The 25,635-nt window shown below is 65.9% G+C and overlaps 1 protein-coding gene across 5 annotated transcripts; it reads left to right on the top strand.

Moving 5' to 3' along the window:
- Window positions 1-25,494, top strand: SLC22A18 (solute carrier family 22 member 18). 5 transcript variants are annotated; one of them, XM_066252320.1, is made up of 11 exons: window positions 1-114; window positions 2,598-2,886; window positions 7,918-8,015; window positions 8,233-8,393; window positions 8,794-8,926; window positions 16,538-16,656; window positions 17,622-17,729; window positions 18,679-18,779; window positions 22,324-22,425; window positions 22,642-22,762; window positions 25,210-25,494. In XM_066252320.1, exons 2-11 carry the CDS (start codon window positions 2,743-2,745, stop codon window positions 25,395-25,397), a joined length of 1,275 nt encoding a protein of 424 aa, XP_066108417.1. In that variant the 5' UTR covers window positions 1-114; window positions 2,598-2,742; the 3' UTR covers window positions 25,398-25,494. The 5 variants fall into 5 exon arrangements, with proteins under 5 accessions (XP_066108417.1, XP_066108420.1, XP_066108418.1 ...); XM_066252323.1 differs by lacking the exon at window positions 1-114 and adding an exon at window positions 141-204; XM_066252321.1 differs by lacking the exon at window positions 1-114 and adding an exon at window positions 1,535-1,738.
- Window positions 25,495-25,635: the final 141 nt, after the last annotated feature.

The raw sequence follows: 25,635 nt of genomic DNA, 5'->3' as shown, positions 1-25,635 counted from the left end.
AAGCTCCCTGCCCTCCCTGAGCCTGCTGGTGACACAGAGGAAAGCTGGGCTAGATTGTTTCCCTTTCAGTTTCACACCACCCAAGGGCCCCGCCTGACAGGGAGGAAGGGAGAGGTGAGTAACCAGCCCATTCCTGCCCACCCCACAGGCACCCCAGGGCCCTGGCCTCCCCTACCTGTCCCTACAACGCCCAGGAGGAGCCAGGTGAGGTCCCTGGGAAGCAGCAGCCAGGCACTGGGGGCTCTGGAGCCTCCAGGAAACAGCCCCCGCCCCCACCTCCCTGGAGCACGGAACCACAGGCTCCAATCCCCGCCCCCCAGTCCTAAATCCCAGAGCTTGAGACTGCTGTCCCCTCAACCCTTACTCCGGCCAGGAAAGCCCAGCTGGTGCACTGGACCCAGCCCCGGGCTCTCGTTCGCTCTCCACATCTCTGGGGTGGGCAGAAAACGGGGTGCCCTGTCCTCAGGTACAAACACACCTCCTCCATTTGCACTGTTTGGATTGAAATCGTCTGTGAACACAGGCTTACCACACAGTGGGCTGGGGCAGGTGCCGCTCCCCCTGCCGACCTGGGGTCCACCTGTCCCTGCCCTGAAAGGCCCTGAGAGCGGTGCTCCCGGCTCCTGGCACTGCCCTTCCCCGCCGGGACCTTGGCCTGCTCTCCTGGGCCTCCCTGGGCACCGCACCGCTGGCTCTCAGGCCCCTGGCCCTGGTGGTGTTCTGCCCTGCTGAGCTGTAGAGAACACAGGGCAGAGGGCACTTGGGTTTTGACAGTTGGGCCTGTGGCCTGGCTCTGAGCTGCTGGGGAGGGGGCAGCAGGGTCCAGCATGGGTGTCTGCTTACTTCAACGGGGACATGCCTGGGGTGGGGGGTGGGGGTAGGTGCGTGTGCTCCCAAGGGCTGCAGCAGGGGCTCCCTGGGGCTGTAAGGCCTCCCCAGCTCCCTGCCAGTCCCTCAAACCTCACAGAGGGACCACTGGAGGCCACAGGTCCATGCATAGCTTGCGGCTGGGGAGGGGGGGGGGCACCCAGGGGGCGGGGCCACCAGAGAGTGAAAAGCGGAACACTGACAGGCCTGTTAACTCCCAGCAGCCTCCTGGCGTGTGGGGGGAGCTTCCCACAAATGCTCCAGTCCCCCTGGCCCTCCTCTGGGTCTCTGGCCCTCCCTCCCCTTCCCCTTCTTCCTCTCCCTCCCCTGCACCCTCCTCCCCTCGTATCCTTATACTCAGCCAGTCCCTCCGCCCCGTCCCCCTGCCCGCGCCATGCCCGGACTGGACCGCACTGGATATCAGTGCTGCTCGAGAGGTCAAAGTTCCTGCCTCCCACGCCGACCTGGGAGAAATGGGAAAAGTCAGTCCCGGGAGGGAGGGAGAAGTCAGTCCTGGGAGGGTGGGGGCGGCCCAGGAGGCCGAGTCTGCGGGGCGGGGGCGGGGCCCGCCGGGGGCGTGTCGGGCTCGGCCAATGAGAGCGGGGAAGCCTGGGGGGGGGTGGGGAGAGAGAGAGAGAGAGAGAGAGAGAGAGAGAGAGAGAGAGAGTGAGAGAGAGAGTGTGTGTGTGTGTGTGTGTGTGTGTGTGTGTGTGTGGTGTGGTGTGTCTGGTCCCTCTGGGAGGGCCAGAATCTCATGTCACCCCAAGAGGGGGAGACCCCGAGTCCCGCCCCGGATAGGCCAGGTTTGAACTCACTCAGGAGGGCCCACCTCTCCGAGCTGGTACCCAAGACGAGCCTTGCCACACAGCAGGTACCTGAGGTTACTGGGGGCCAGGGCAGCCCCTGACCGTACCCCACGCAGCGTCCAGCCCCTGCCCAGCCAGGTGCCCTTAACCTGCCACTATGAGCCTCTGCCCTGCCCCTCAACCTCCTGGCACCCCGAGATGAAGAGGGCAGCTCGGCGAAGCCCAGGGTCCCTCCTTGCTGTCACCTCCCACCCCTACACCTCTGGGACTGAGCTCTGAAGGCCACCCGTGGGGCCCAAGTGTACAGTTTCCTGTTAACTGGGCAAGACTTGATGGAGGTCTCCCTGAAGCCACGGAATCTGATTCCAGCCGATTGGGGCGTGGGAAGCAGACAGGCCCCCGTGCAGGAGGTGTGGCAGGGCTGCCCTCCCAGGGGCCTGGAGGACTGGGCTGTGTCCCCCACCCCACCCCTAGGCCACTCTGGAAGGCCCTTCCGGCTGTGGCTGGGGCAGCCAGGAAGGTAGGCCTTTCACGAAAAGCTGCTCCGTAGGGGCGGGGGCTGCACTGTGGGCCGAGGCAGACTCCCCACCCAGGCGGCACAGAACCCCACATCCACCCCCCGCCCTCGGGAGGGACCTACCTGAGCGGCAGTGGGCAGCCACTCCAGGCCTTGTCTGCCCTAACCTTGGGGAGCCGGTGCCTGCCTGGGTAAGGCATGTGGGTTCCTGAGCCCGGCCCTGCTAAGGGAGGCCCCTGTCTCAGTCCCATGGGGGCTGTGTGCCCAACACCAGGAGGTGTCGGTTGTGGAGGGAGAGGGCCAGCTGCCACTTCCTCCAAGGGCAAGGCTGGCTCCAGGTGGCACCACCGCGGGCGAGCGGCTGGAGAGCCCCGTGGGGGTCCGGCAGCACTGTCTTCTCCCCGCAGGCCCGCTCTCTCGCCAGGCCCCGTGCCAGCCGCCTCCACCCGGTGACTCAGCGCCCTCACCGGTGCAACAGGACTTTTGCCCCCTGCCAGATCTGCTAGCCTCCTACTTGGCTCCCGGCAAGGTCTCCTGCAGCAGCTGCCCAGGATGCAGGGGCCCGAGGCCCCCAGGGGCCGGGGCCAGTCCCCTGCCGGGACGCACACCCCAGGCAGGTCCTGGGTCCTCCTCCTCACCTACGCGCTGGCTGCCCTGGAGCTCACCTGTCTCTTCATGCAGTTCTCCGTCCTGCCGGTGAGCACCTCCACCAGCCTGCCCTCGCAGTCCCTCTCGCCGTCCCTCTGTGCCGGGTCAGGGGCTGGCGGTGGGAGTCTGACGCTGCCCGGGCCCCTCTCGCTGGGGGGGCCATGGCCACACTGGAGCTGAGTGAGGGACCCAGGGACTATGCTTCCTGACACCCCCCGCTAAGCACCTCCTGGACTCTGGCTGCAAGGCCAGCCCTGGGGAGGGGCTATAGGAAGACAGCCCCACCGCCACACCGTCTTCCAGCCTGCAAGGTTCATTCCTCCCACTGCCCCCCATGACCTTTGCCTTGTGGACCCCCTTCCTCCGCACACACCTTCCCACCCACTTCCTGGCTGCGCTCAGGCTCTGCTCTGACTGCTCTGGGGCAGGCCCTCCCGACACCTGCCTGGTACCTGGGCCCCTTCCCTCCGTCCCTGGTCCCCGTCGGTCAGTCCTCGGGCAGCGTGCCCACCCCCCATATCCTGTCCCATGGTATTGGATGATTTCTGTCTCCCCCACCAGGACGGCAGCTCTGGGTCCACGTCCCGTTCCTCCTCTGGAACTCTGCCTGTCATCGCAGGCGGGTGGGTGACTGGCCATTGTGGCTTCCAGTTACCGCCCACTCACCAGCCATCCATCCCCCTTGCACCCTTGTTTCTCCGTCCAGAACCCTGTGGGGCTGCCCCGCACAGGCTCTCACGGCCCCACCCCCCACCCCAGGCAGCAGCTCCCAGGGAGCTTTGGAAGTGCAGGAGCCCCAGACGTCCTCCACCACCTGGTCTGGAGGGGCTGTGCCACCAGCCGCTGGGCACTTTCTAAAGTTCCGCACCTGGGCCTGGGGGTCGGGGTGGGAGTAGGTATCATTTTTATCACCATTCCGGTACAGGCAGGGGCTCCAGGGCAACCGATGAGCACCAAGGCCTAGCTCCCTTCTATCGAAAGGCCTGGTCCAAGCCCACCTCCCCTCCTCCTCTGCAGCCCTGCAGCCTGGGCCGGCACCTCGATGTCCTCACCGTAAAATGGGTCCCAACCATCCCTCCCTCAGAGGGCTGGTGTGGGGGGTGATGCGTGAACAGTTAGAACCCTTAGACATGCTGGGCACCCACTGTGTGTGTCCTGTTCTCAGAACTCGGACGACAGCAGAGCACGTGGACTGACCAAGCTGCCCCTCACAGCTGACGGTTGACCGCACTGTGTGTGTGTGTGATGGAGGGACAGTGACAGCCACCCACAGTAAACAAGACCAGTCAGACTGTGCTGTGGAGAAGGCTGGGGGTAGCAGGGGGGCCTGGGAGTGCCTGAGGGTGTGTGGCGGGTTTGGGGGGGGGAAGGCATCCCTAGGAAGGCAACATTCAGCAAAAGCTTAAAGGAAACAAGGAGTGAGGCTAGCATGTGCAAAGGCCCTGGGGCAGTAGTGAGGCTTGGGGAGAGGTGGGGTGGGAGTGGAGGGGAGAAAGCTGAGGCCAGAGAGGGGCATGGGGTCTCCAGGAGGGAAGGAGCAGCTGGAGTGGGGGTCTGTGGTCAAGGCTGAGCCTCAGGAGCTGCTGAGGGGTTGGGCAGGCAGGGTCGCATGAGAAACGGGGACATCAGGATGACACTGGGGGTCTGGACTGTGCCCTTGGAAGGGTGGAGGGGTCAGCAGGGGAGCAGAGGAAGCCGGCTTGGAGGAGAGGCCGGCTGTGAGGGGCAGCTTGGTCAGTCCACGTGCTCTGCTGTCGTCCGAGTTCTGAGAACAGGACACACACAGTGGGTGCCCAGCATGTCTAAGGGTTCTAACTGTTCACACATCACCCCCCACACCAGCCCTCTGAGGGAGGGATGGTTGGGACCCATTTTACGGTGAGGACATCAAGGTGCCGGCCCAGGCTGCAAGGCTGCAGAGGAGGAGGGGAGGTGGGCTTGGACCAGGCCGTTCGATAGAAGGGAGCTAGGCCTTGGTGTTCATCGGTTGCCCTGGAGCCCCTGCCTATACCGGAATGGTGACAAAAATGATACCTACTCCCACCCCGACCCCCAGGCCCAGCCGACACTGAGCGGAGAGCACAGGAATTCAGGAGGAAGGCGCCAGGAGTCACATGTGCCCGCACAGCCATGCGTCTCACGAGACCACATGGTGTTCCCTCTGTTCCCTCGTGCCTCTAGCCAGGCCGGGCTCCCCGGGGAGCGGAGGTGGAGGGAGGGTAGGTTTGCAGGTCAAAGCGGAAGACCCAGAGCAAAGGGGACCTCAGAGGAGGGGAGCACCGCAGCGGGGGTGGGGGTGGGGGTAGTGAGGCTAGGCAGCTCTTCAGAGGGGTTCTGCAGCCAAGGGGACAGGGGAGGGAGGGAGGCGTGGAGATCAGGGGTCCATCCTCTAGGGAGACCTGCCAGAGCTGCCCCAGGGGAGGCCAGAGGCTGGGACGGGCTGGAGGGGCACCGTGGGATGTGGGGCCGAGAATAGACTCACCAGGGTAATGTGTGACAGCTGTCCAAGTGCACAAGGACAGACAGACAGCCCAGCTCAGCTGACCGAGTGAGGGGAGGGGCAGACAAGGGGAGGGTGACCGAACCATGACCCTGAGACAAAGCTGCCCTGGGGAAGGCCGTGTGCACACCGCCGTGGACGTCCCCGTCCCCAAGGGAGCTTAGGGAGAGCGGGGGGGGGGGGGGGCAGGGGCATGGCCCACTCATTTCCTGGGGCTGCTGTGACAAAGCACAGGAAACAGGTGACTTAGAGGCCCAGAAGTGGCCCTGGCCGGTTTGCTCAGTGATGGAGCATCGGCCTGGCGTGCAGAGGTCCTGGGTTCGATTCCCGGCCAGGGCACACAGGGGAGGCGCCCATCTGCTTCTCCACCCTTCCCCCTCTCCTTCCTCTTTGTCTCTCTATTCCCCTCCCGCTACCGAGGCTCCACTGGAGCAAAGATGGCCCGGGCGCTGGGGATGGCTCCTTGGCCTCTGCCCCAGGCGCTAGAGTGGCTCTGGTCGCGACAGAGCGACACCCCGGAGGGGCAGAGCATCGCCCCCTGGTGGGCAGAGCGTCGCCCCCTGGTGGGCAGAGCGTCACCCCCTGGTGGACGTGCCGGGTGGATCCCGGTTGGGCGCATGCGGGAGTCTGTCTGACTGTCTCTCCCCGTTTCCGGCTTCGGAGAAAAAGAAAAAAAAAAAGAAAGAAAAGAAAAAAGAGGCCCAGAAGTGTACGGCCTGAATTCTGAAGGCCAGAAGTCCAGAGCCAGGTGTTGCAGACCTCCCTCTGAAGCCTGGAGGGGGGTCCTTCCCAGACCTTCCATCCTCTGGTGGCAACAGACCGGCCCTGGCTGGGACCGCATGCCCAGGCTCTGCCTCAGTGTGTGTGCCCAATCCCCCTTTACCCAGGACACCAGTCACCCTGGAGGAGGGCCCACCTTGATGACCTCATCTGGAAAGACTCTGTTTCCAAATGAGGTTACATTCTGAGCACCGAGCGTTAGGACTTCAACATATGTTTTTTGGGAGAGACACAATTCAACCCATTATAAGTGGGATCACTGGAGGGAGGGGTCAGGAACTCAGAGACCAGGGTAGGGGAAGGAGCAGCTACAAAGTATAGCAAAGTATTGGAGTCACAAAGACCTGGGTCCCCACCGTCACGGGTCCCTGGAGGGACACCGGTCACTGCCTTGTGCTCCCCAGCCAGGCACCCTGCAGGAGGGCCAGGAGGAGCTGGAAGACTCACAGAGCAGGCCCGGTCCTGCTGGGAGAAGGGATGCCCCCCGGAGGTCCTCAGGGCACACGCTGGGGCAATCCCCCGCTGGCCTGGAACAATACAGTCTTCCCCACGCCTCTTTGAGAGAAAGAAGCCCAGCGGGTGGGGGTTGAGGTGCACCCCACAGAGGGAAGGAGGGCCAGCAGAGCCTTCCCCTGAGCCTCACACAGCCCCCCACCGTGAGTCCTGGGGGGGGGGCCCAGAGGCTCCCCTCCAAGATGAGCACACTACAGAACAGTCAGGGACAGAACCATGGTTCCTGCCCAGCCCCTGACCACCGAGATCCCTGGTTTCCAGTCCTGGGGTCCTGCCCAGCCCCTGACCACCGAGATCCCCTGGTTTCCAATCCTGGGGACCTGCCCAGCCCCTGACCACCGAGATCCCCTGGTTTCCAATCCTGGGGTCCTGCCCAGCCCCTGACCACCGAGATCCCCTGGTTTCCAATCCTGGGGGCCTGCCCAGCCCCTGACCACCGAGATCCCCTGGTTTCCAATCCTGGGGGCCTGCCCAGCCCCTGACCACCGAGATCCCCTGGTTTCCAGTCCTGGGGTCTTGCCCAGCCCCTGACCACCGAGATCCCCTGGTTTCCAATCCTGGGGGCCTGCCCAGCCCCTGACCACCGAGATCCCCTGGTTTCCAATCCTGGGGGCCTGCCCAGCCCCTGACCACCGAGATCCCCTGGTTTCCAGTCCTGGGGGCCTGCCCAGCCCCTGACCACCGAGATCCCCTGGTTTCCAGTCCTGGGGGCCTGCCCAGCCCCTGACCACCGAGATCCCCTGGTTTCCAATCCTGGGGGCCTGCCCAGCCCCTGACCACCGAGATCCCCTGGTTTCCAGTCCTGGGGGCCTGCCCAGCCCCTGACCACCGAGATCCCCTGGTTTCCAATCCTGGGGGCCTGCCCAGCCCCTGACCACCGAGATCCCCTGGTTTCCAGTCCTGGGGGCCTGCCCAGCCCCTGACCACCGAGATCCCCTGGTTTCCAGTCCTGGGGGCCTGCCCAGCCCCTGACCACCGAGATCCCTGGTTTCCAATCCTGGGGTCCTGCCCAGCCCCTGACCACCGAGATCCCCTGGTTTCCAATCCTGGGGGCCTGCCCAGCCCCTGACCACCGAGATCCCTGGTTTCCAGCCCTGGGGGCCTGCCCAGCCCCTGACCACCGAGATCCCTGGTTTCCAATCCTGGGGTCCTGCCCAGCCCCTGACCACCGAGATCCCCTGGTTTCCAATCCTGGGGGCCTGCCCAGCCCCTGACCACCGAGATCCCTGGTTTCCAGCCCTGGGGGCCTGCCCAGCCCCTCACCCTGGGCCACTCCTGTGTTTCAGTACCTGTCCCGGAGGCTGGGCCTGGACTCCGTGGCCTTTGGCTACCTGCAGACCACCTTTGGCTTGCTCCAGCTGCTGGGTGGGCCCATGTTCGGCAGGTACTGTGGGCCCGCCAGGTTCCTGACCTCACACTGGGCCCCGCCAGCGTGACCGCAGCTCTGTCTCCCAAAGGGACCAACTGAGGCACGGAAGAGCTTTAGTCCCCTTCAGGCTGGGTGGCGCCCAATCCCCGAATCCTAGGAGGTGGGCGCGGGGCAGAGGAGGAGGGAGAACCCTGCCTGCCCCCTGGAGGGTCACCGGTACTGCTCCCTGCAGGTTTGCAGACCAGCGAGGGGCGCGGGCCGCGTTCACCGTCTCCTTCCTGGCGTCCTCCGCAACCTTCCTGCTCCTGGCGGCCGCCTGCAGCCAGGCCCTGCCCGGCGTGGTCCTGCTCTTTGCCTCGCGCCTGCCGGCTCCACTCATGCACACGCTGCCAGGTAGGGGCCAGGCTGGGGGGACTGATCGGAGGGGCGCGGGGTGGGGGGTGGCAGGCTGGAGGGCACCCCCAAGGATGTCAGTCTGGACTCGAGAGCAGGACGGAATGAAGGGGGTGATGATGTGAGACCTCACCTGGGGAGTGACCTGGACCAGAGTGGGACAGATCAAAGGGGAGGAGTAGGGGTGTGGGGGTGATGTGTGGGCGTGATCTGTGAGGGGGCGGTGTGTGTGTGTGTGTGTGTGTGTGTGTGTGTGAGAGAGAGAGAGAGAGAGAGAGACAGGTGTAGGGGTCTTTGGGGGTGTGGCCTAGTCGCACGGAGGGGTGGTGTGGGGGCGTGGCCTGAGCCACACAGGGGTCGACGAGGGGAACGAGCCGCTCAGCCCCCGCCTCGCCCCCAGCCGCCCAGATGGTCATCACCGACCTCTCCGCGCCCGAGGCACGGCCCACGGCCCTGAGCCGGCTCGGCCTCTGCTTTGGCATCGGCACCATCCTGGGCTCCCTGCTCGGCGGGACCCTGAGCGCCGCCTGCGGGTGAGTGGAGGGCGGGGCGAGGCCCTGGCCGGGGAGGGGGGGGGGTTGCACCGGCCAGCGAGGGGGCGGTGGGATTGCTTTTCGGGACGTCCGAGGTTGGGTGGGCTCTGCGCCGCCGCCGCCTGGCTTGGACACGTGGACCCGGCCGCGTCCCCTCTGGAGGCCTCGGTTTCCCCACCGCACGCTAAGCGGGGGTCCGCGTCGCCCCCGCGCTGCAGCCCCGCCAGGCGCAGGCGCGGGTTCCCTCTGCCGCTTGTCCCTCCTGGGGCGGTCCCAGGTTGTGGGGGGGGGGACCCGCCCAGCCAGAAGGGCAATTCCCTGACCTAAAGGAAACTGGACGGCAGGCCCTGGGGCAACGTCCTGGGATGGCGGGACTGGGCCCCTTAAGGTCCTGCAAAGGGGACGCTGGACCCTGAGCCTCTAGGGGGTGAGGGCAGCTTGTGGGCAGTTTAATAACTGTGCATGTGTGACAAAGGCCTCTATCGCCCTCCACACCCAGAGAAGTCTGAGGTCTTCCTGAGAGCAGCCGCTCCCACACGTGGTGTCCAGAGTGGGCCGTGCCGGGCTCCTAGCCTGTGGCGAGGCTGCGCAGAGCTGGCTGTGCCAGCGGCCTGGGCGTGTCTCTGGGGGAAGAGCTTAACCTTGAACCCAGGACACCTGGCCCCGGGAAACCCCAGCCTGGCTACAGAGGGCCGGGCCCTCCCTTCTGCGGCTGGGTGACTGGTGCCCCCATCCTGCACCCCCCCCCATGTCTCCCTCCTTGGAAGTGCTCCAACACCCACGTGAAATCGGCTTTTGCCGTAAGAGGTGAATCTCGCACACCACCCTCATTCAGACCCAGGTCTCTGGTTTTGGTCTGGGTGGTGGCCATGGAACTCAGCGGCCGGTAGGGGCCTCCACCGGCTCCCTGACCAGAGGCCCTGTGCTGGCAGGTCAGGGCCCTGCCCCGCCCCGCCCGGCTTGGCCCTGCAGAGACCGGGGTGAGCTGCCCCGGGACTGAGTTCAGGGGAGGAGCCTCCCTAGAGTCTGAACCACACACATACATGCCCACATCCGCCACAACACGCTGGCACATGCCCAGGGCGGTGGCATTGGGTGGACACCTCCGTTCACACCTGCCCGGTCCTCCAGCAGTGGATGGTTCTATGCCAGCCCCTGGGCCTCGGGGGGGCTGTGTCCCCAGGCTTCTGAGTGCCCCCCAGACAGGCCCCAGGCAGCTGGTTAATGGCTGAGCTGCAGGGAGGGATTGGAGGACCGAAGGGCATGGTGGCCTTGTCCTGACCCCTCCCTCCAGAGAGGTATCTCTGTCCCTGTCTCCTGTCCCCCTCCCCAGCATTTTCATCAGAGCCTGAGTTTCAGGAGTCTTTCTCTGCTGAGCCCCTCGGGCAGGACCCCTTTATTCATGTTTCCTCGCCAAGGTCTGCTGAGCATGCCCCAAGTGTCCCCGGGATCCCAGGTTCTGGGGTGCAGCCGCCAACAAGACAGGCTGGCTGAGTCCTCGGGTGAAATGAACACAGCATGTGTTCCCATGACACCTGGTTGAACTGCGTGGCGTGAAAAGTCATATAGCACGATCGGGGGGCCGCGTGGCCTGGCGGTCACCTGACTCAGGGAGGCGAGGGCAGAGGCAGGAGGCCCTGTGTGGGGGGAGTGGAGGGCAGGGAGGGTGCCGAGGAGGCGGCAGGCCAGGCAGCCCTGTGCGGGCAGGGGTGTGGGCCGGCAGGTGCGACCCAGCCGCCGTGCTGAGCATGTGAGGGCTGGGCCAGGGCTGGGAGACCAGCCAGGGGGCTACTGCCCTAGTCCAGGCAGGACGGGATGGCAGCCAGAGCAGGGGTGGCTGTGGCGGCAGAGGGCAGAGGGCAGGTTCTGGTGTGGTTTTGCTAACAGGTGGGATGCATGTGTGACCGCAAGGCGGTGCCCCAATTCAGGCTGGTCCTGGGGGAGCCGTGGGCCTGGCTGGGGTCTGAGCAGCCCGGGGTACCAGCGGGAGTTGGGTCCCATCAAGCAAAGGGTCAGGCAAAGTCCAGTGCCCCTTAGGGGCCGGAGGGGGGACCAGGCGGCCAGGTGAGGGGGTCTGAGCTGGGGGCGAGCAGGGCTGCGCTTCCCTGGGAGCTGGTTTAGATGACAGGTTGTGGGGGTCGGGGGGGGGGCCAGTGAGGACCAGAGGGAAGGAGGCCCACGAGAACATGTGGAAGCTGAGAGGCAGGTGGGACGTGGGTCAGTCCAGGCGGGGAGGACCCTCCATGCCCTGGTGGCTGAGTGTGACCATGAGACGCCGCCGGTCTTGGTGCTGGGGGGTGGGGGTGGGGGCGGAGCCTGACTATAAACCGAGCAGGGTCGGGGGGGAGGGTCTCTGTCTCTTCCCACCCACCCCCCAGGAGAGAATAAAGAGGAGCGGGGCTCTGAGAGAGGAGGGGTCTTCAGGGTGGTGAAGAGGGTGCAGGGGCTGGGGAGGTGGGCAGGGCAGGGCAGGGAGGAGCCAGTCACCCCTGCTGCCCGCCCACTGGGCCTTCCTCTGCCTCCCAGCCGGCAGATGCACCTTCCGGCCCAGCACCTGCTCCCGCGGGCACCTCTCCTCGCCTCGCCGGGGATTTTCACCTGTGACGTGGGCCTCTCCGCCCCGGCTGGCTCCCCAGGGTGCTGTGGCCTCCCCTCGCCAGCTCTGCCCCACGCCCCCTCCTGCCACTGCCCACGTCTCTCTCTTTCTCCGGCTGGGCGGCTGACCCCGAGGACACCGCTCCTCTCTCCCTCTCAGCAGCTCCCGAGATCACCACTGCCCCGGCCCTCACCTTCCAGAACATTCCATCAGCTTCCCTCTTTCATCCCGAGATCCAAGGCCCTTCCTATCTTTGGGATGTGCTCTGATGGACAGAGGACACTGAGGCCCCAGAGAGAGTGGGGCTCCCCATGGCGTTCCTGGTCCTTGTCCAAGGACCGGGGGAGGTGGCTGCAGGCATCAGTGTCCACCCCATCTCCCTGCCTGGCCTCCCGCCGGGAGGAAGTGGTCTTGGCAGCCACAGGCTGTGCTGGGTGACTGGCTCTGGTGTAACTGGTTTGGGCTCATCCTGGAGCTTCCTCGGAGGCCTGACTCATGGAGGGGCTGGGGGGGACAGCTCTGTGACTCATGGCCCCGAGCCCAGCACGTCACAGCCTGGAGAAGCATCTGTCACACCCTCCCCCTAAGAGGGTCTCGTGTGCATCAGGGATGGGCAGTGCCAACCTGCCTAGAGCTCTCAGGGCTTCGAGGAAGTGGGGAGCTTCCTCCTGTCGGACGGTGCTGATGGGACCCCGGGCCGGATTGTTGGACTTAGTGTTGGGGGGGTGTCTTTGGCTGCCCCCCTGCTCCTCTGAGCACTGAGGGGCTGCCCCGGAACCTCAGCAAGGCACAGCCCTCCATGGTCTCTGCCTCCCCAGCTCTGGATAAGGGGGGGCAGCCCCTGGACTTCAGGGTCAAGGGTACACTCCCCTGGGCCTTGAGCTAGAGGGAAGGAGAGCCCGTTAGACCCCGGAAGACTGAGCTGCTCAGGAGAGGGCCTTGAGCTCAGAGAAATCAGGGGGGGGCTCCCCAGGTCCCCACTGGAGGAGACCCCCTCATCCTCGGGCCAGCCCAGCCCAAGCCACCCAAGGGCTCTGTGCCCCGGCAGCGGTCGGGATTCCGAAAGACTCCCGCCAGGGGGCCACTGGCACCATCCTGGGAGAGTGTGAGTGCGGGGCTGGGGCTGGGTCTCAGCTGCGGGCCCTCTTGGGCACTGAGTGGCCGGGGAGTGGCCAGCTCTGACCCCCAGCAGGTATTTACTGCACTTCTTATCGGGGAGGCCGGGAGGGAGGCCACAGCGAGGGACGTTCCCCTGGCCCTTGTCTGGATAAAGGCCTGGGAAACCCTTATCTTTCTGATAGAAGGCTTCCGCTGGGTGACACATCGGCTTCCCCTGCGAGTTAATGAGTAGGCACCCGGGGCTGCCCTGGACGGTTCTGGGGCAGGAGTGACTCACCTGTCAGCCGGGCCGCCGGCCCCGCCTGGTTCTTGGGTGGCTCACGAAAGCCGTGCCCTGTCAGCCAGGGTTCTACCTCCCCAGACGGACAGGCCCTGCTGACAGCCTTGGGGTCCCAGGCACTAGGAAGGACCCAGACAGGACAACGATGGCTGGAAGAAACGGGCTGGGACCTCAGCTCAGACCTGAGACAAAGCGTCAGCCATTGAAGGCGGGGCCAGGGCCATGTCTGAGCAAAGGCCTCAAGGCCAGAAGGAGCGTGGGGCCGGCCTGCAGGCCTGTGTGGTCTAGAGGAGGGACCAGGTGCTGGGGGCACGTGGAGGGCTGCGAGGAGCTGGACCGGACCTGGCTTCAGGACCGTTGGCTGGACCTGGAAGCCGGAGGGAGGCTGAACCGGGAGCGGCCGCCCAAGAATTCGCTTCCAGCACATGGAATTCCACTCCCCGGTTCTAGCCAGGGCTGCGGAGTGTGGATCATTTGGATGTCCTCACATCCAGGTGTCAGATGAAGCAGGGTCCAAGCTGACCCCTGCCTGCCCTCCAGGACAGACAGGGGAGGGGGTGCACAGCCTGGGAGGCCCTGAGCCCCGCCCACAGCCAGGCCAGGGGACCCTGGCCACATACCGTCACCTCTGAGGGCCTCAGGGCCTGGGAGCAGGTGGGGGAGGGCAGCTCCAGCTCCCCGAGGAATGGTCACCCTGAGCCGGGCACAAGCACAGAGTCCACACAGGGTGGGCAGATGGCCAGGCACCCCCCTCTCCTGCTAATGTCCTGTGGGCACGCTCCAGGCCTCAGGGAAAGGGAGAAAGGGGCGCCACAAGGAGCCTCAGGACAGCCCCCAGGGGCTGCTGCCGGCTTGCAGGCGGGGGAGGGGCGTCCCGGGAGGGTGGCCTCATCTGGATCAGGATAGAAGGACGCCCTTCCGTGGCATCCACGTGGCCATTCGTCCAGCCTCCTGTCCACCCTTTCAACTCAAACCAAAAGGGGTGGGCGGACAAAAGACACACAAAGTGGTCAGCAGTCAATTTGTAAAGAGGTCCAGTGAACCTCAGAGCGGGTGACCCTGCACCACAAAGCCCCCCAGGGCAGGAGGCCCCCTGAGCTGTGGACATTAGCCCCGGGGGTGAGGGGGCCTTGCAGCTAAGAAGCTGTCCCTCAGTGGCCGGGGGCTGAAGCTGCCTTTTTCTCCATTTCCCTCCAGTGTGCTCTCCTGGGTGATCTGTCCTGGGGGAACCAGGACAGCTCTGAGGGGGGAGAAGCACCCTTACTCCCGCCCGGGGCCCTCAGGGTCCCTGTGCCCCTTGGGTCAGCAGCCACCACACAAGACACAGTCAAGGTCCCAGGAGAAGAGGCCTGGCTCTCTGCCATTACACCCCTCCCTTGTCACCAGCCTCCTAAAATAGCCATCTAAGTGGCCGCCTCTGCTCCCCCACATTTCCGGGGCTTCTGGCAGAGAAAGCTGGTTTTGTTCCCACCAGCTCCAAGCAGTGACGTCCGGGCCTCTGAGGTCGGGAGCCCTGAAGAAAGAGCCCTTCTCTCCGGAGCCAGCCACCCGGCCCCACTGTCCCCGCTCACGTCACAGACCAGTCCCTGCCAGCCACTCCGGGGGCCACTCTGGGGTCCAGCACCCTCTGAGCCTTCAGCCCGCCAATCCACGGAAAGGCTCGTTTGTTTGGGACCCTGGCAGTCGGGAAGCCTGAGGAACCAGCTTGTGGGCAGTGGGCGTTGGGGGGAGGGGGCCGGAGACAGAGCCATGGGGGAGGGGAGGGGTCAGTGGCATATGCAGGTTGGATACGTGCCAGGCCCCAACCACTGCGTGAGCCCAGGCAGATCCCACCCCAAGAAACAGGGGCGGCCGAGGCTCTAACCCCCACCGCCTTCCCTGGTCCCTAGTAGAACAGAGCCCCTCCCCAGGGAGCTCGGTGTGGGCTTGCGTGTGCGTGCGTGTGCATGAGTGCGTGCGTGTGCATGAGTGTGTGCGTGTGCACCGCGCGCCTGCACGCGCTGTGGTGGGGAGGGACAGGAAAACCCTTCTCTGAACTCCATGGAGGCCCGAGGGCAGCTCGGGACTGGCTGCGCTTGGACGGACAGTGGGCGCCTCCCAGGACGCTGACCTCCCACTCGGGCCTGTGCCACTGAGGCCCTGCCCAGGGCTCTGGTGAGGTCTGGGGCAGGCCTTTGGTTATCCACGTGAACGGCTCACAGATTTGTTTTACGGTCTGATGTCCACTGGGGTCTCTGTGCAGGGCCCCCCAGCCCTACCCCAGGCCCACCTGCTCTCGGGGGACGGATACTGGCCGTTTAATAAAGCACACCCCTTGTCAGGGGACAAGGTGCCCACTGCGGAGGAAGGCCGGGGCTTCACAGAGAAGGCTCTCGCCGGATGTGTAGGAGTTTTCTCTGCTGCTCAAGGGAAGGGGGTGCAGCTGCATGCAGGTGTGGGGGTCAGAGCGGCCTGGCTCCGTAAGGAGCTCCTGGTTGGCTCTTCATCGCCCCCTGGAGCCCCCAGCCTTCAGGTGGTCCCCTCAGCCCCCAGTGCCTACGTTCCCAAGTGTCACAGTCTGCCCGGAGCCGAGGCCTCTCCTCACCTTCCAGTGGGGTCAAGGGCTGAGTTTCCAAATGGTGACTCGTGGCAGGAAACACCCCTTCAAAGAAGTGAAAGCAGGGGACAGGGGGTTGGCCACAGCCCTGGCCGGCGGTGCGAGCAGGCAGGAAGGGGCCTGAGGTGGTGTCCCGGGTTCTGTGGGGCCGACCACTCCCCCAGGACCAGTGTGCCCGCTCCCCGGCCAGGCCCGCCCACCCAGTGCAGACCTATTCTTGTGGCCAGGCGGGGGGTCCCTGCGGGTGGGCTCAGGTCCAAAGCTAGACCTCTGCACCAGAGGGGCAGGCGGGGGCAGGGGGTAGTCTCGCCAGCCAGCACCCCCGCACCCTGGCCCCAGTACGACCTGGCGTGTCACCCCTTCAGCCCAGATACCGACCACTCCAGACCCCAGGCCCCAAGGGGAAAGGGGGTTTTCTCAGCTGCCATCCCCATCCCCAGGAGGCCCCCCCAGGGGGGAGGAGGACGGAGAGCCCTGAGGGACTCAGTTTCCTCTCCCTGTAAAGTGGGTGGGCGTCCCGGAGCTCATCTGTGCTAGTTCCAGTTTCACAAAAGACATGGCCGGGCACTAGGCCACAGACGGCCACCCAGAAGTCTCCAGGTTCTTCTGTGGTCCCCGGGTCTCTGACACCTGCCCAGGGCAGGAGCAGGGGTGCGCATGCCCACGCACACCAGGCCTGTCCTTTGGGGACCCTTCCTGCCTCTCAGCAGCCTGAGACCTGACTGTCCCCTGGAAGAATCCGCCCCAGCCCTTCGGGGGGGGGGGGCTCATTGTCCCAGCTCCGGCCCCTGCACCCCGGTGAACGCTGGAGGCTGCGGCCACAGTGGGAAGGTCAGGGGTGAGAGCGTCCACTGTCCCTTCATTTGTCACCTGATAAACATGCCCTGAGTGTCCCGGTCTCCGCCTTCCAGGTCACAGGCTGTGGGTCTGAGCTGTTCTCAGCTGTCATGGCCTAAGCGGCATGGAAGATGTGGGGGGGAGAAGCCGCAGTTCTGTGTGACCACGACTGTCCCTCCCCAGGATGCAGTGTCCAGCCTTCGTGGGCCTTGTGGCCAACCTCCTGGGAGCCGCTGTCAGCATCACTTGCATCCCCACCAGCACCAAAGGGGCCAGCGCCCACGCCCAGCCTGTCCCTCCAGGTACGTCCCACCGGGCACCTCGCTCCCGGGGCTCGGCCAGCGTGTGAGCCGCGTGTCCCTTCTTCCTCCAGCTGGACCCTGGACCTCTGGCTGGGCCTCCTCAGGCCGCTCCCTCCCTCCAGTGAGAGCTGCTGAGACCAGGACATGCAGGGTGGCTCCCTGTCCTCGGAGGCGGGCTGCGCACTCCAGCCTGTGGGCCTGTGGGGCTTGGGGCCGAAGTCAGGGGCCACTCCTGCCCTCCTTCCTTCCTTGAACCCCTCTGGGGCGCACACACCATTGGAGCCAAGCCGGGTGTGGTCACGGAGGGGACCCTTGTTCGAGGGGAGCACGGAGGCCGAGGTCCCAGGCAGTGGACGTGTTACGAGGGGACACCAGCCAGGAAAGCCGGGGGAAGCCCCGGGAGTGAGCAGGGGTGGCTTGGGAGGGTTAGCCGGAACCCTGAGGCCCAGAGCAGCAGGTGCGCCAGGAGCCCAGCTCGGGCGGGTGTCAGTGCAGCGGGCAGAGCCCGGCCAGGTCGGGGCATGTGGGGCGCTGTGTGCCTCCCCTCAAGGAGAGAGAGCCCAGGGCCCCACCGTGGGGAGAGGGTCCCTCCAGGGTGTCCCAGCCCGGACCCTGCGTGCCTGGCCCAGAGGGGACCCCGGGCCTCTCAGTGACAGAGAGCATAGCTTGGGCGCCCCCTGGGAGTGGGGTGAGCTGCCCGTGCCCCCCGGGGGGGTCGGGAGAGAGGGGCTGCCGGGTGTCATCTGCTCCTGTTCTCGTGAGCGGACATCACAGCCAGCAGGAGGAGGAGCTGCAGGGAGCACCTCCCAACGACAGGAGCGGGCGGCCAGGCACAGGAGAGAGCCAGCCCCTCCTAGGGGGCATAGGGAGCCGTGACACCTGCAGGCCCAGGGCCCCCCCCCCGCCCCCCGCATCAGGGTGCAGACCTGGGGCGTGGGCGTGATGGGCCCCTCCTGCTGTCCCAGGTGGGCCCAGGGCCAGCGTGTTTGACCTGAAGGCCATCAGCCGCGTGCTGCTGCAGCCAGGCGTCCTGCCAGTGTTCCTGGTCAAGGTGATCTCCAGCTTCCCCTCAGGTGAGTCCCGGGCTGCCCGCTGGGCCAGGAGGGACGGGCGGGCATAGCCAAGAACGGGGGCCGTGGGGACGGAGGTCTATGGCTGGGACGGCGCCCCTTTTCTTTGCCCGGTGTGGCGAGCTCCAGGCCACTCTCTGTAAGCCTCCCTTGGGTCATACCCGGTTGCGCCTGTCCCAGAGAGGGCGACAGTCCCAGCTCGCGCAGCTGTGGCGGTACAGGGTCCCCCCCGGCCCTCCCGCCACTCAGGCCCCACGCCTGCGGTCTCCCAGGCCCCTCGGGCCAGGCTGGGGGGCGGGGACAGAAGTCTGAAGGTGAACCTGCACTTGGCCGACTCCTGTGTCCCAGCCAGCTGGTGAAGGGTGACCCCGGAGGGCGTCGCTGATGGCAGTCGTGCCCAGAGCCAGGCCAGTGCCCCTGCCTGCCTGGGTCCTCTCACGTGGACGGGGGGGGGGGGCAGCCCAGGGGGGCTGCTTTCAGAAGAGTTCAGATGCCCCCTCGCAGGAGGTGCCCCCCTGGCAAAGCTGAGCCCCGGCTCCCACACAGGCCGGCTCTTTGGGGCACGGGGCTGGACCACGTCCCCGGTTTCGGTGAAAAGGGCCTCTGAGGGCCACTGGTGGGTCTGGAGCTAAATCCTCCGTACCGTCTGCCCTGGGTGCCCACCCTCCTGGACGCCCTGGGACGCCCTCAGTGGGCTGTGCACCCTGTCCGAGGGGCAGTGTCCGGCTCCTCTCTGCTCAGCGTCACCGCAGTCCATGGGGCAGTGTGTCCCGGGCCTGGGCCCCGGCCACACTCAAGGAAGGCTCCCTGCTCCAGCGCACCCCCTCCCCCATGAAGCGGCCGCTGTGGCCAGGGCCCTGGTCCCCGGGCCGGTCAGCCTGGGCTCCCGCTGTCCAGCCGACAGAAGGGCGGCAGCCCGTTCCCACAGCCCTGACCGCCCCCCCTCGCCTAGGGCTCTTCATGGTCATGTTCTCCGTCATCTGCATGGACTTCTTCCAGCTGGAAGCTGCCCAGACCGGCTACCTCATGTCCTTCTTCGGGGTTCTCCTGATGGTGAGTTTGTGCCGGCCGCCGGGGATGCGTGGGGGCAGCCGGGGTCTCCAGAGCGGACGTGGTTCCTCAGCCGTGCCAGGCTCTGCGCCGGGACCCTCCGCTCCGACTTCTCCCGGCCCCCGCTGCCCGCCTCCCAGCAGGCTTGCCGGCCCTGCACCCAGGCCACTGGTGGCTCACCATCCGCCAGATGTCCTGTCTGACAAGGCAGCCGGGACCCATCCTGGTGGGGGCTGGTGCGCCCTGGCCTCCTGTCCGGCCGCGTGTCTGGGACTCCGGGTCCGCCGGGCATACCTCTGAGCTCACGGTGGCAGAGGGACAGGGAAAGGCACAGACCCAGTGGTGGGGCACGAGGAAGTAGAATCCGGGCTCTGCGTCCTGCTGGCCACCCGTGTGGCGGGCAAGCTCCCCGGGGCTCCGTGTCTCCGGGTCTGAGTGTCTGCGTCTGGCAATGAGGGACCGTGGCATTGCCCGTGGGGTCGTTGGGCCAAATAGATGAGCTGATATGACAGACCTCCTAGGGACAGCAGCAGGGACCTCAGGAGCCCCGTCTAAGCAACGCTCCGACTTGATGTCCTGCTGTCCTTGTGGGGGACCCTGGGCTGGCCTCTCAGCCTCAGAAACTGCCCAAGAAGCAGTCTGAGGTGTCCTGTCTGCCAGCCGCCTGGACTCTCAGCTCCAGGTCCAGAGCAAGCCCTGCCCGAGCTAGGTCGCCCCCACTTCCTCCTGGGCATTTGGTCCAGGCCCTGGGGTGGTGGGACAGGTGGCGACGTGGTGCCGCCGGCCAGGACACGGCTGCCTGACAGCCGGCGCGTGGGAGGGGCTATTCTGGGACCTGCTGGGGCAGGGGAGGGGGCTCCTGACCTCTCTCCGGAAGTGTGTGGCATTCCTGCCCCCTCCCAGCCATCTGCTTCCCTGCTCCTGGCTGGCGACTGCTGCAGACCTCGGTGCTAAAATAGCTCCTCCTGGGAGGGCTGGCTCTACCCCCGTGGCCAGAGCGGGCCTCAGCTCCCATGGCCAGAGCCCGGCCACACTGCCGGGGAGAGCGGTCAACAGAACAACAGGAGTCATAACGCTGCAAAGTCGTGGCCCCTGGAGCCTCGTTCTGAAGGCCGGCCCCCAGCCTGAGCTCCGTCCTGGGCTCCCCAGGCCCTGGAGACCCAGCCTGCGCCCTGGCGGGAACCAGCAGACCCCCGGAGACCCTCAGGGACGGACATGGGTAGCCTCTGGCCTGGCTGGGGGGTGGGCCTGCCCCAGACTCCTACAGGGATGGTGCGGGATGCTTGGGGGTGGGGAGAAGCAGTGGGAGGGGGGACGGTGCCCAGGGGCGTGAGGGGAGCCTCCGGAGAGGAAGGAGGGAGCCCAGAGGAGGGTTGTGTGTTGGGGCCCAGGCCCTAAGTCCAACGGGGCGGGGAGGGGGGCAGCTGAGGCTCCGAGCTGTGGTGGGTTGAGGGGGGGACACTTGGGGCTGGGCTTTGTGTCTGCAGAGAGAAAGGCCTGAAGACACTTCCCTCAGGCACCATCCCACCCCCAGGCTGGTCTCTGAGGACCTGGAGGGGGACCCGCTGCTGCGGGGTGAACCTGCCTCCCATCTGGTCCCCTGCAGCTGGCCGCACACCTGCTGCTTCCTGGCCAGACCATTTCCTGCCCCACCCGAGGCGCTGACGGACCCCAAGGGGGCTACAGCAGCCTCTGCCCCCACTCCCTGTATAGGCTGGCGCTGGGGGCTGGTGAGGAGTGACAGCTCAGGTGGTCCTGACATAAAGGGATGGCAGACCCCACCCCCCTCCGCCCCTGGTAGGCCTGCAGCCCTCTGTCCCTTGCAGACAGTCCTCTGTCCCTCCATAGGAGTCCCCACTGGGCTCTTCCACGCCAGGCACGGTCACCACCCCGGTAACTAGCGGCTGGAAGGGAGACAGCAGGGGCGCTGTGTGAGGCGAGGCGGCTGGTGGGGGCCTCACCAGAGGAGACCGCCAGGGAGAGAGCCACGGGGCACAGAAGGGCTGCGAGTGTACCGGCCCTCAGGTGGAAACCCACCCCAGCCTGAGGGGAGCGGCCCAGGCGCTGAAGACACTGTGGGAGGTGGTCTGCAGGGCCAAGAAGGACCAGATTTATTCAAAGTGAATGGGGCCGCAGGAAGGGGCCACTGGGAGGCTGGGCAAGGTCTTATCACCTGCCCCCGGGGTTAGGAGAGGACAGAAAGGGGTTAGGAGAAAGTGAGACGCGGGCCTGCTTGTTAACTGTACAAGTTCAGGCTTCCCCAAAGTTGATTCGTCAGGGTCTTAGTCTCTGTGTATAAAGTGGTGAGGCCAAATGCAAGAACCCCAGCCCAGGCAGGCGCGGACCCCCTGCCTGCCTGTCCCCCCAAGCCCCAGTGCACCCCGCTCCAAGCCTGGCATGCCCCGGGCACTTCCTGCCTGCCTGCCTGGTGGAGGGGGCGAGAGGACCAGATAGGGAGCCTCACCCTGGCCTGGGAGTGGCCTTCAGCCTGGCCCTGCCCTCTGAGTCACTTCCCTGGTGTCCCTGGGTGTCCTTGCTCTGGGCCCTTCTCCGGCCGAGGGCAGGAGGGGACCACAGAGTAAGCGCTGTTGTCCTCCACCAGCTCCTAGGACACAGCTGGGAGTGGAGGGTTGAGGTCCAGTGGGGTTGACAGCAGGTGGCCGCAGAGAGGACTCTCTTGCCTCTGGGGACCTCACCTGACCAGGCTTGGAACCAGGCACTTGCTGGTGGGTGCCACACGCCCACTCCACCACTGGCCAGCTTCGGGACCTTGGGCTCACGATAGCAGCCCTTGGGGCCTCAGTTTATCCAAGTGAAACCGGGGAGGTGGCCTCCTAGGGAGTGGGGAGGACAGAGCTCTTGGGCCAGTCCCAGCACAGGGACGTCCCCCAGCATCAAGGCCAGGCCTCGGTCGGGCCAGCCGGGCTGGGGACGCACAGAAGCACTGGGTCAGGGGGCTCAGGTCCCAGGCCAACCACATCCTCTCGGAGCTCCAGTCTCCCCACCTGTGGCACCAGCAGGCCCTTCCTCCCAAGTGAGAGGACAGAGAGGGGCTGGGGCAGCGTGATAGGGAGGAGGGGACCCCTGGGGGCCAGGTGACACTGGAGGGACCTTTGCAGGAGCACGAGCGTCCCCAGGCTTGGCTTCCAGGCCACACTGAGCATTTTCAAATGACAAACGTAGTCTTTTGCGCCATGCCCACTGCCTCCCCCACCCCCATGTGCGGGGAAACGGCCCTTCTTGGGTTAGAATGTTGGTCACGCCCGAAACTAAAGAGAAGAGATTAGTTTTGAATGTGAAAACCGGACCTCTGAGTAGCCGGCCGTGCCCGTGGGAGTGTAAGTGTGTGTGTGCATGTGACTGTGTGAGGCACCCAGACCCCCTCCTCTGTCTCCCCGGGGACCTTGGGGCCCCACCCTTCTGCCCTGGAGCTGGTCACTGCTCGGGGCTGGGTGTCACATGCTGCGGAGGTGCCCCGGCTGTGGGGGGCGGGAGGCAGGCAGGCGCCATTCAGACCCTCCCCTCCCCTCCCCTCCCCTCCCCCCAGGTCATCCAGGGCCTGGTCATCGGACGGCTGAGCGGCCACTTCTCAGAGGCCGCGCTGCTCCGGGCCAGCGTGCTCCTGTTCAGCGTGGTGGGCCTGGCTATGGTAAGGCACCCCTGGGGGCCGCACCCAGAAAGAGCAGGGTCCAGCCCGCTCCCTGACCCCTCTGCACCCGCCTGGTTTACGCTTGAGCCCCTGGGCCGCCCCACCCCCCGCCTCGGGCCACCTCAGGACGGGCGTTCCTGCCTGAGCACCCTGGCACCTCCCCGGTCACCACTGGCACCTCCCCGGTCACCACGGCCCCTGTCCCGCCCCGTCCAGGCGCTGATGTCCAACGTCTTCCACTTCTGCCTCCTGATGCCCGGCCTGGTCTTCAGCCTGTGTACCCTCAACGTGGTCACCGACAGCATGCTGACCAAGGCCGTCTCGGCCGCAGACACCGGTGAGCGCAGGGGCCGGGCCCGGAGAGGCTCGGGGCGGGGTGGGCCGGGCCTGGGGAGGACCTGGCCTGCGTCTCCGTCTCGTCTCCGTCTCCGTCTCCGGGGATCCCGCTCACGGAACTGCTGGCCCGACTTGGGGCAGGGTCTGTCTAACCCGTTGGGTGTTGGGTGTTGGGTGGGGTGGGTGACCCGGGGTCTGAGTGGGTAAGGTGAGGTGGGGAACCGCAAGAGGGTTCAGGTGAGAATTCTGGTCGCCGCCCAGCCCCGCTGGGCCTGGTCAGCCTTGCAGACCAGTCCAGGGCCAGACCTGGGGGATGAGAGCAGGGCTTCCTGGAGGTGGCATCTGCCTTGGCTCTAAAGCAGGGGCAGGGTTTCACTAGAAAGGAGGAGAAAAGATGGCGTGAGGGGTTGGGTCCCAGCTAAGCAGAGGTGTGGAGTGTGGACCTGAGAGGCACCAGCAAGGCCAGCTAGGAGACAGCCAGTGGGCGGGGAATGGGAGGAAGGGGTGGGCTGGAGGCGGAGCCAGCCCTCTCCTCCCTGCCCAGGGCATAGGGGTGCAGTTAGTCGCCTTCCAGGTGAAGAAGCGTGGGAATGAATACACACAGCTAGTTAAATCCAGGAAGCCCCCCCCACGCTCCCAGCGGTACTGGGGGGCCCTGGGCCCGGCCCTGGCCAAGCTTCTGTCCCAACCCTGATCCAGGCATGGTGCAGGTCGAGTCCAGGGGCTCCTATGGGCTGGTTGAGGGTGAAGGCCTCCCCAGCAGCAGCAGCAGGGTTAGAAAGCTCACGGTGGGGGCCTGACCTGTGGGGGCGCAGTGGATAAAGACTCGACCTGGAGTGCTGAGGTCGCTGGTTCTAAACCCTGGGCTTGACGGGGCAAGGCACACATAAGCGGCAACTGCTTTCCACTCCTCACTCCTCTCTCTCTCTCCTCTCTCTAAAATCAATAAGTCAATAAGTCAAAGGCAATAAATAAAAGGTGGGAAAGAAGGAAGGAAGAGAGGGAGGGAGGAAGGGAGAAAGGGAGGAAGGAAGGGAGGAAGGGAGGGAGGGAGGAAGGAAGGGAGGAAGGAAGGGAGGAAGGGGCGAGCTCAAGGGAGCTGGCTGACCCTTGGTCAGTCTGTCTGTCTGGGAGGGGTTGGCTGAGGTCTAGTGGCTCAGTGGGGTGGGGGTGGGCGCTGGCGAGCAAGGCCTCTTCTAAGCACTGCCTTGGGAACCTCCAGAGCCTTTCAGACCTGCGGTTCTGGGGTCCTGGGAGGCCAGGCTGGGTCTGGAGGGCTTCCTGGAGGTAGTGGGCCAGCACTTTGGAGAGACGTGGAGGAACGGGCTAGGGGAAGAACGGGCCCGGAAGAGATGAGGGCAGGGCCTGGTTTCAGTGTGCCCGAGGCCCCTCCCCTGCGCGTGGAAGGAGCCAGGAGCTGGTTCCCAGCGTTGGCCTGGGAACCAGAGACCACAGAGGGGGCGGTAAATTGCTCTCCGGAGTCTGCCCAGCATGTGGGCGATGGGAGAGGCTGCTCTTCCATTTCCCCGGTGGCCCTGAGCCCGGGCGGGGCCTCACCAGGCAGCTCCAGGCTGACCCAGCCGGTGTTCTAACTCTAGCCAGTGTTCTAACCTGGGCTCTGACCCTCCCGGGGTTGGTTGGGGTTGGGGTTGGGGTTGGGAAGAGGAGCCACCACAGACTCGCCCACACCGGGCATAGCTGACAAGAGGGCCATTGAGATGGGGTTCAGGCAGCCAGGTGAGCCGAGGCCGTGGGGTCAGAAGCCGTGGGGCGCCCTTCGAAAGCCCTGGAAGCCCCTCCAGCCCTGTAGAGTACGCTCCCTCCAGTTCCTATGAGGGTGACAGGCGCTGTGGGGGGACACTGATGTCATGGCTTGCCTGGCAGCTCAGCCCCAGCCCTCACTGGGGGGCTCACCTGTTACCACCAGGCCCACCCTCCCAGTTTCTGTCAGCTGCTCACCCTTGCCACCTCCCTGGTGGCCTGGGAAGGAGGGAGGGACAGGCCGGCCCTGGCCGGTGACTGCCCAGTCCCGGGCCCCCCCTGCGCTTGGGAACGTTCTGGGGCAGGGCGGAAGTGTCCAGTGTGGCCCCTTCATGGCTGAGTGGTCCCCGGGGAGCGGACCTGCAGGCCCTGGGGGAAGGGGCCAGAGGAACAGAGGAGGGTCGGGGAGACAAAGGGGGCCTCTGCTGCGTCTGGGAAGTGGGCAGCTGGGGTGGTGACGCTGGGGGGGCTCACCCAGGCCTGATCTGACTCTCCCCCCCCACAGGGACCATGCTGGGCCTCTGCACCTCTGTGCAGCCGCTGACCCGCACCCTGGGGCCCACCCTGGGCCTGATCTGACTCTCCCCCCCCCACAGGGACCATGCTGGGCCTCTGCGCCTCTGTGCAGCCGCTGACCCGCACCCTGGGGCCCACCCTGGGCCTGATCTGACTCTCCCCCCCCCACAGGGACCATGCTGGGCCTCTGCGCCTCTGTGCAGCCGCTGACCCGCACCCTGGGGCCCACCCTGGGCGGCCTCCTGTACCGCAGCTTTGGCGTCCCGGTCTTCGGCCATGTGCAGTTCGCCGTCAACCTCCTCGTCTTCCTGGTCCTCTGGAGGCAGCCCATGCCACAGAAGACGGAGAAAGTCCGGTGACCTTGGCCCCTGGGCACAGACTGGCAATAAATTCCCGCAGGGCCCCTTCCGGCCTGATTTCTGCAGGTTTCCAACCAGGCCTGCCTGTGTGTCTGGTTGGGCCAGAGGCCTGGGGGGAGAGCGATGGAGCCTGGAATGCTGGAGGGCTTCCTGGAGGGCTTCCTGGAGGAGGGGCCTGCAGCTGGGCCCCAGGGCTGTGGAGAGGGCAGAATCGCCCAAGTGGTGTGAAGTGGGTTCC

The sequence above is a fragment of the Saccopteryx bilineata genome, chromosome 1 (genome assembly GCF_036850765.1).
Source record: "Saccopteryx bilineata isolate mSacBil1 chromosome 1, mSacBil1_pri_phased_curated, whole genome shotgun sequence".
Lineage (NCBI taxonomy): Eukaryota > Metazoa > Chordata > Mammalia > Chiroptera > Emballonuridae > Saccopteryx > Saccopteryx bilineata.
This window is presented reverse-complemented; position numbering and strand designations above follow the sequence as displayed.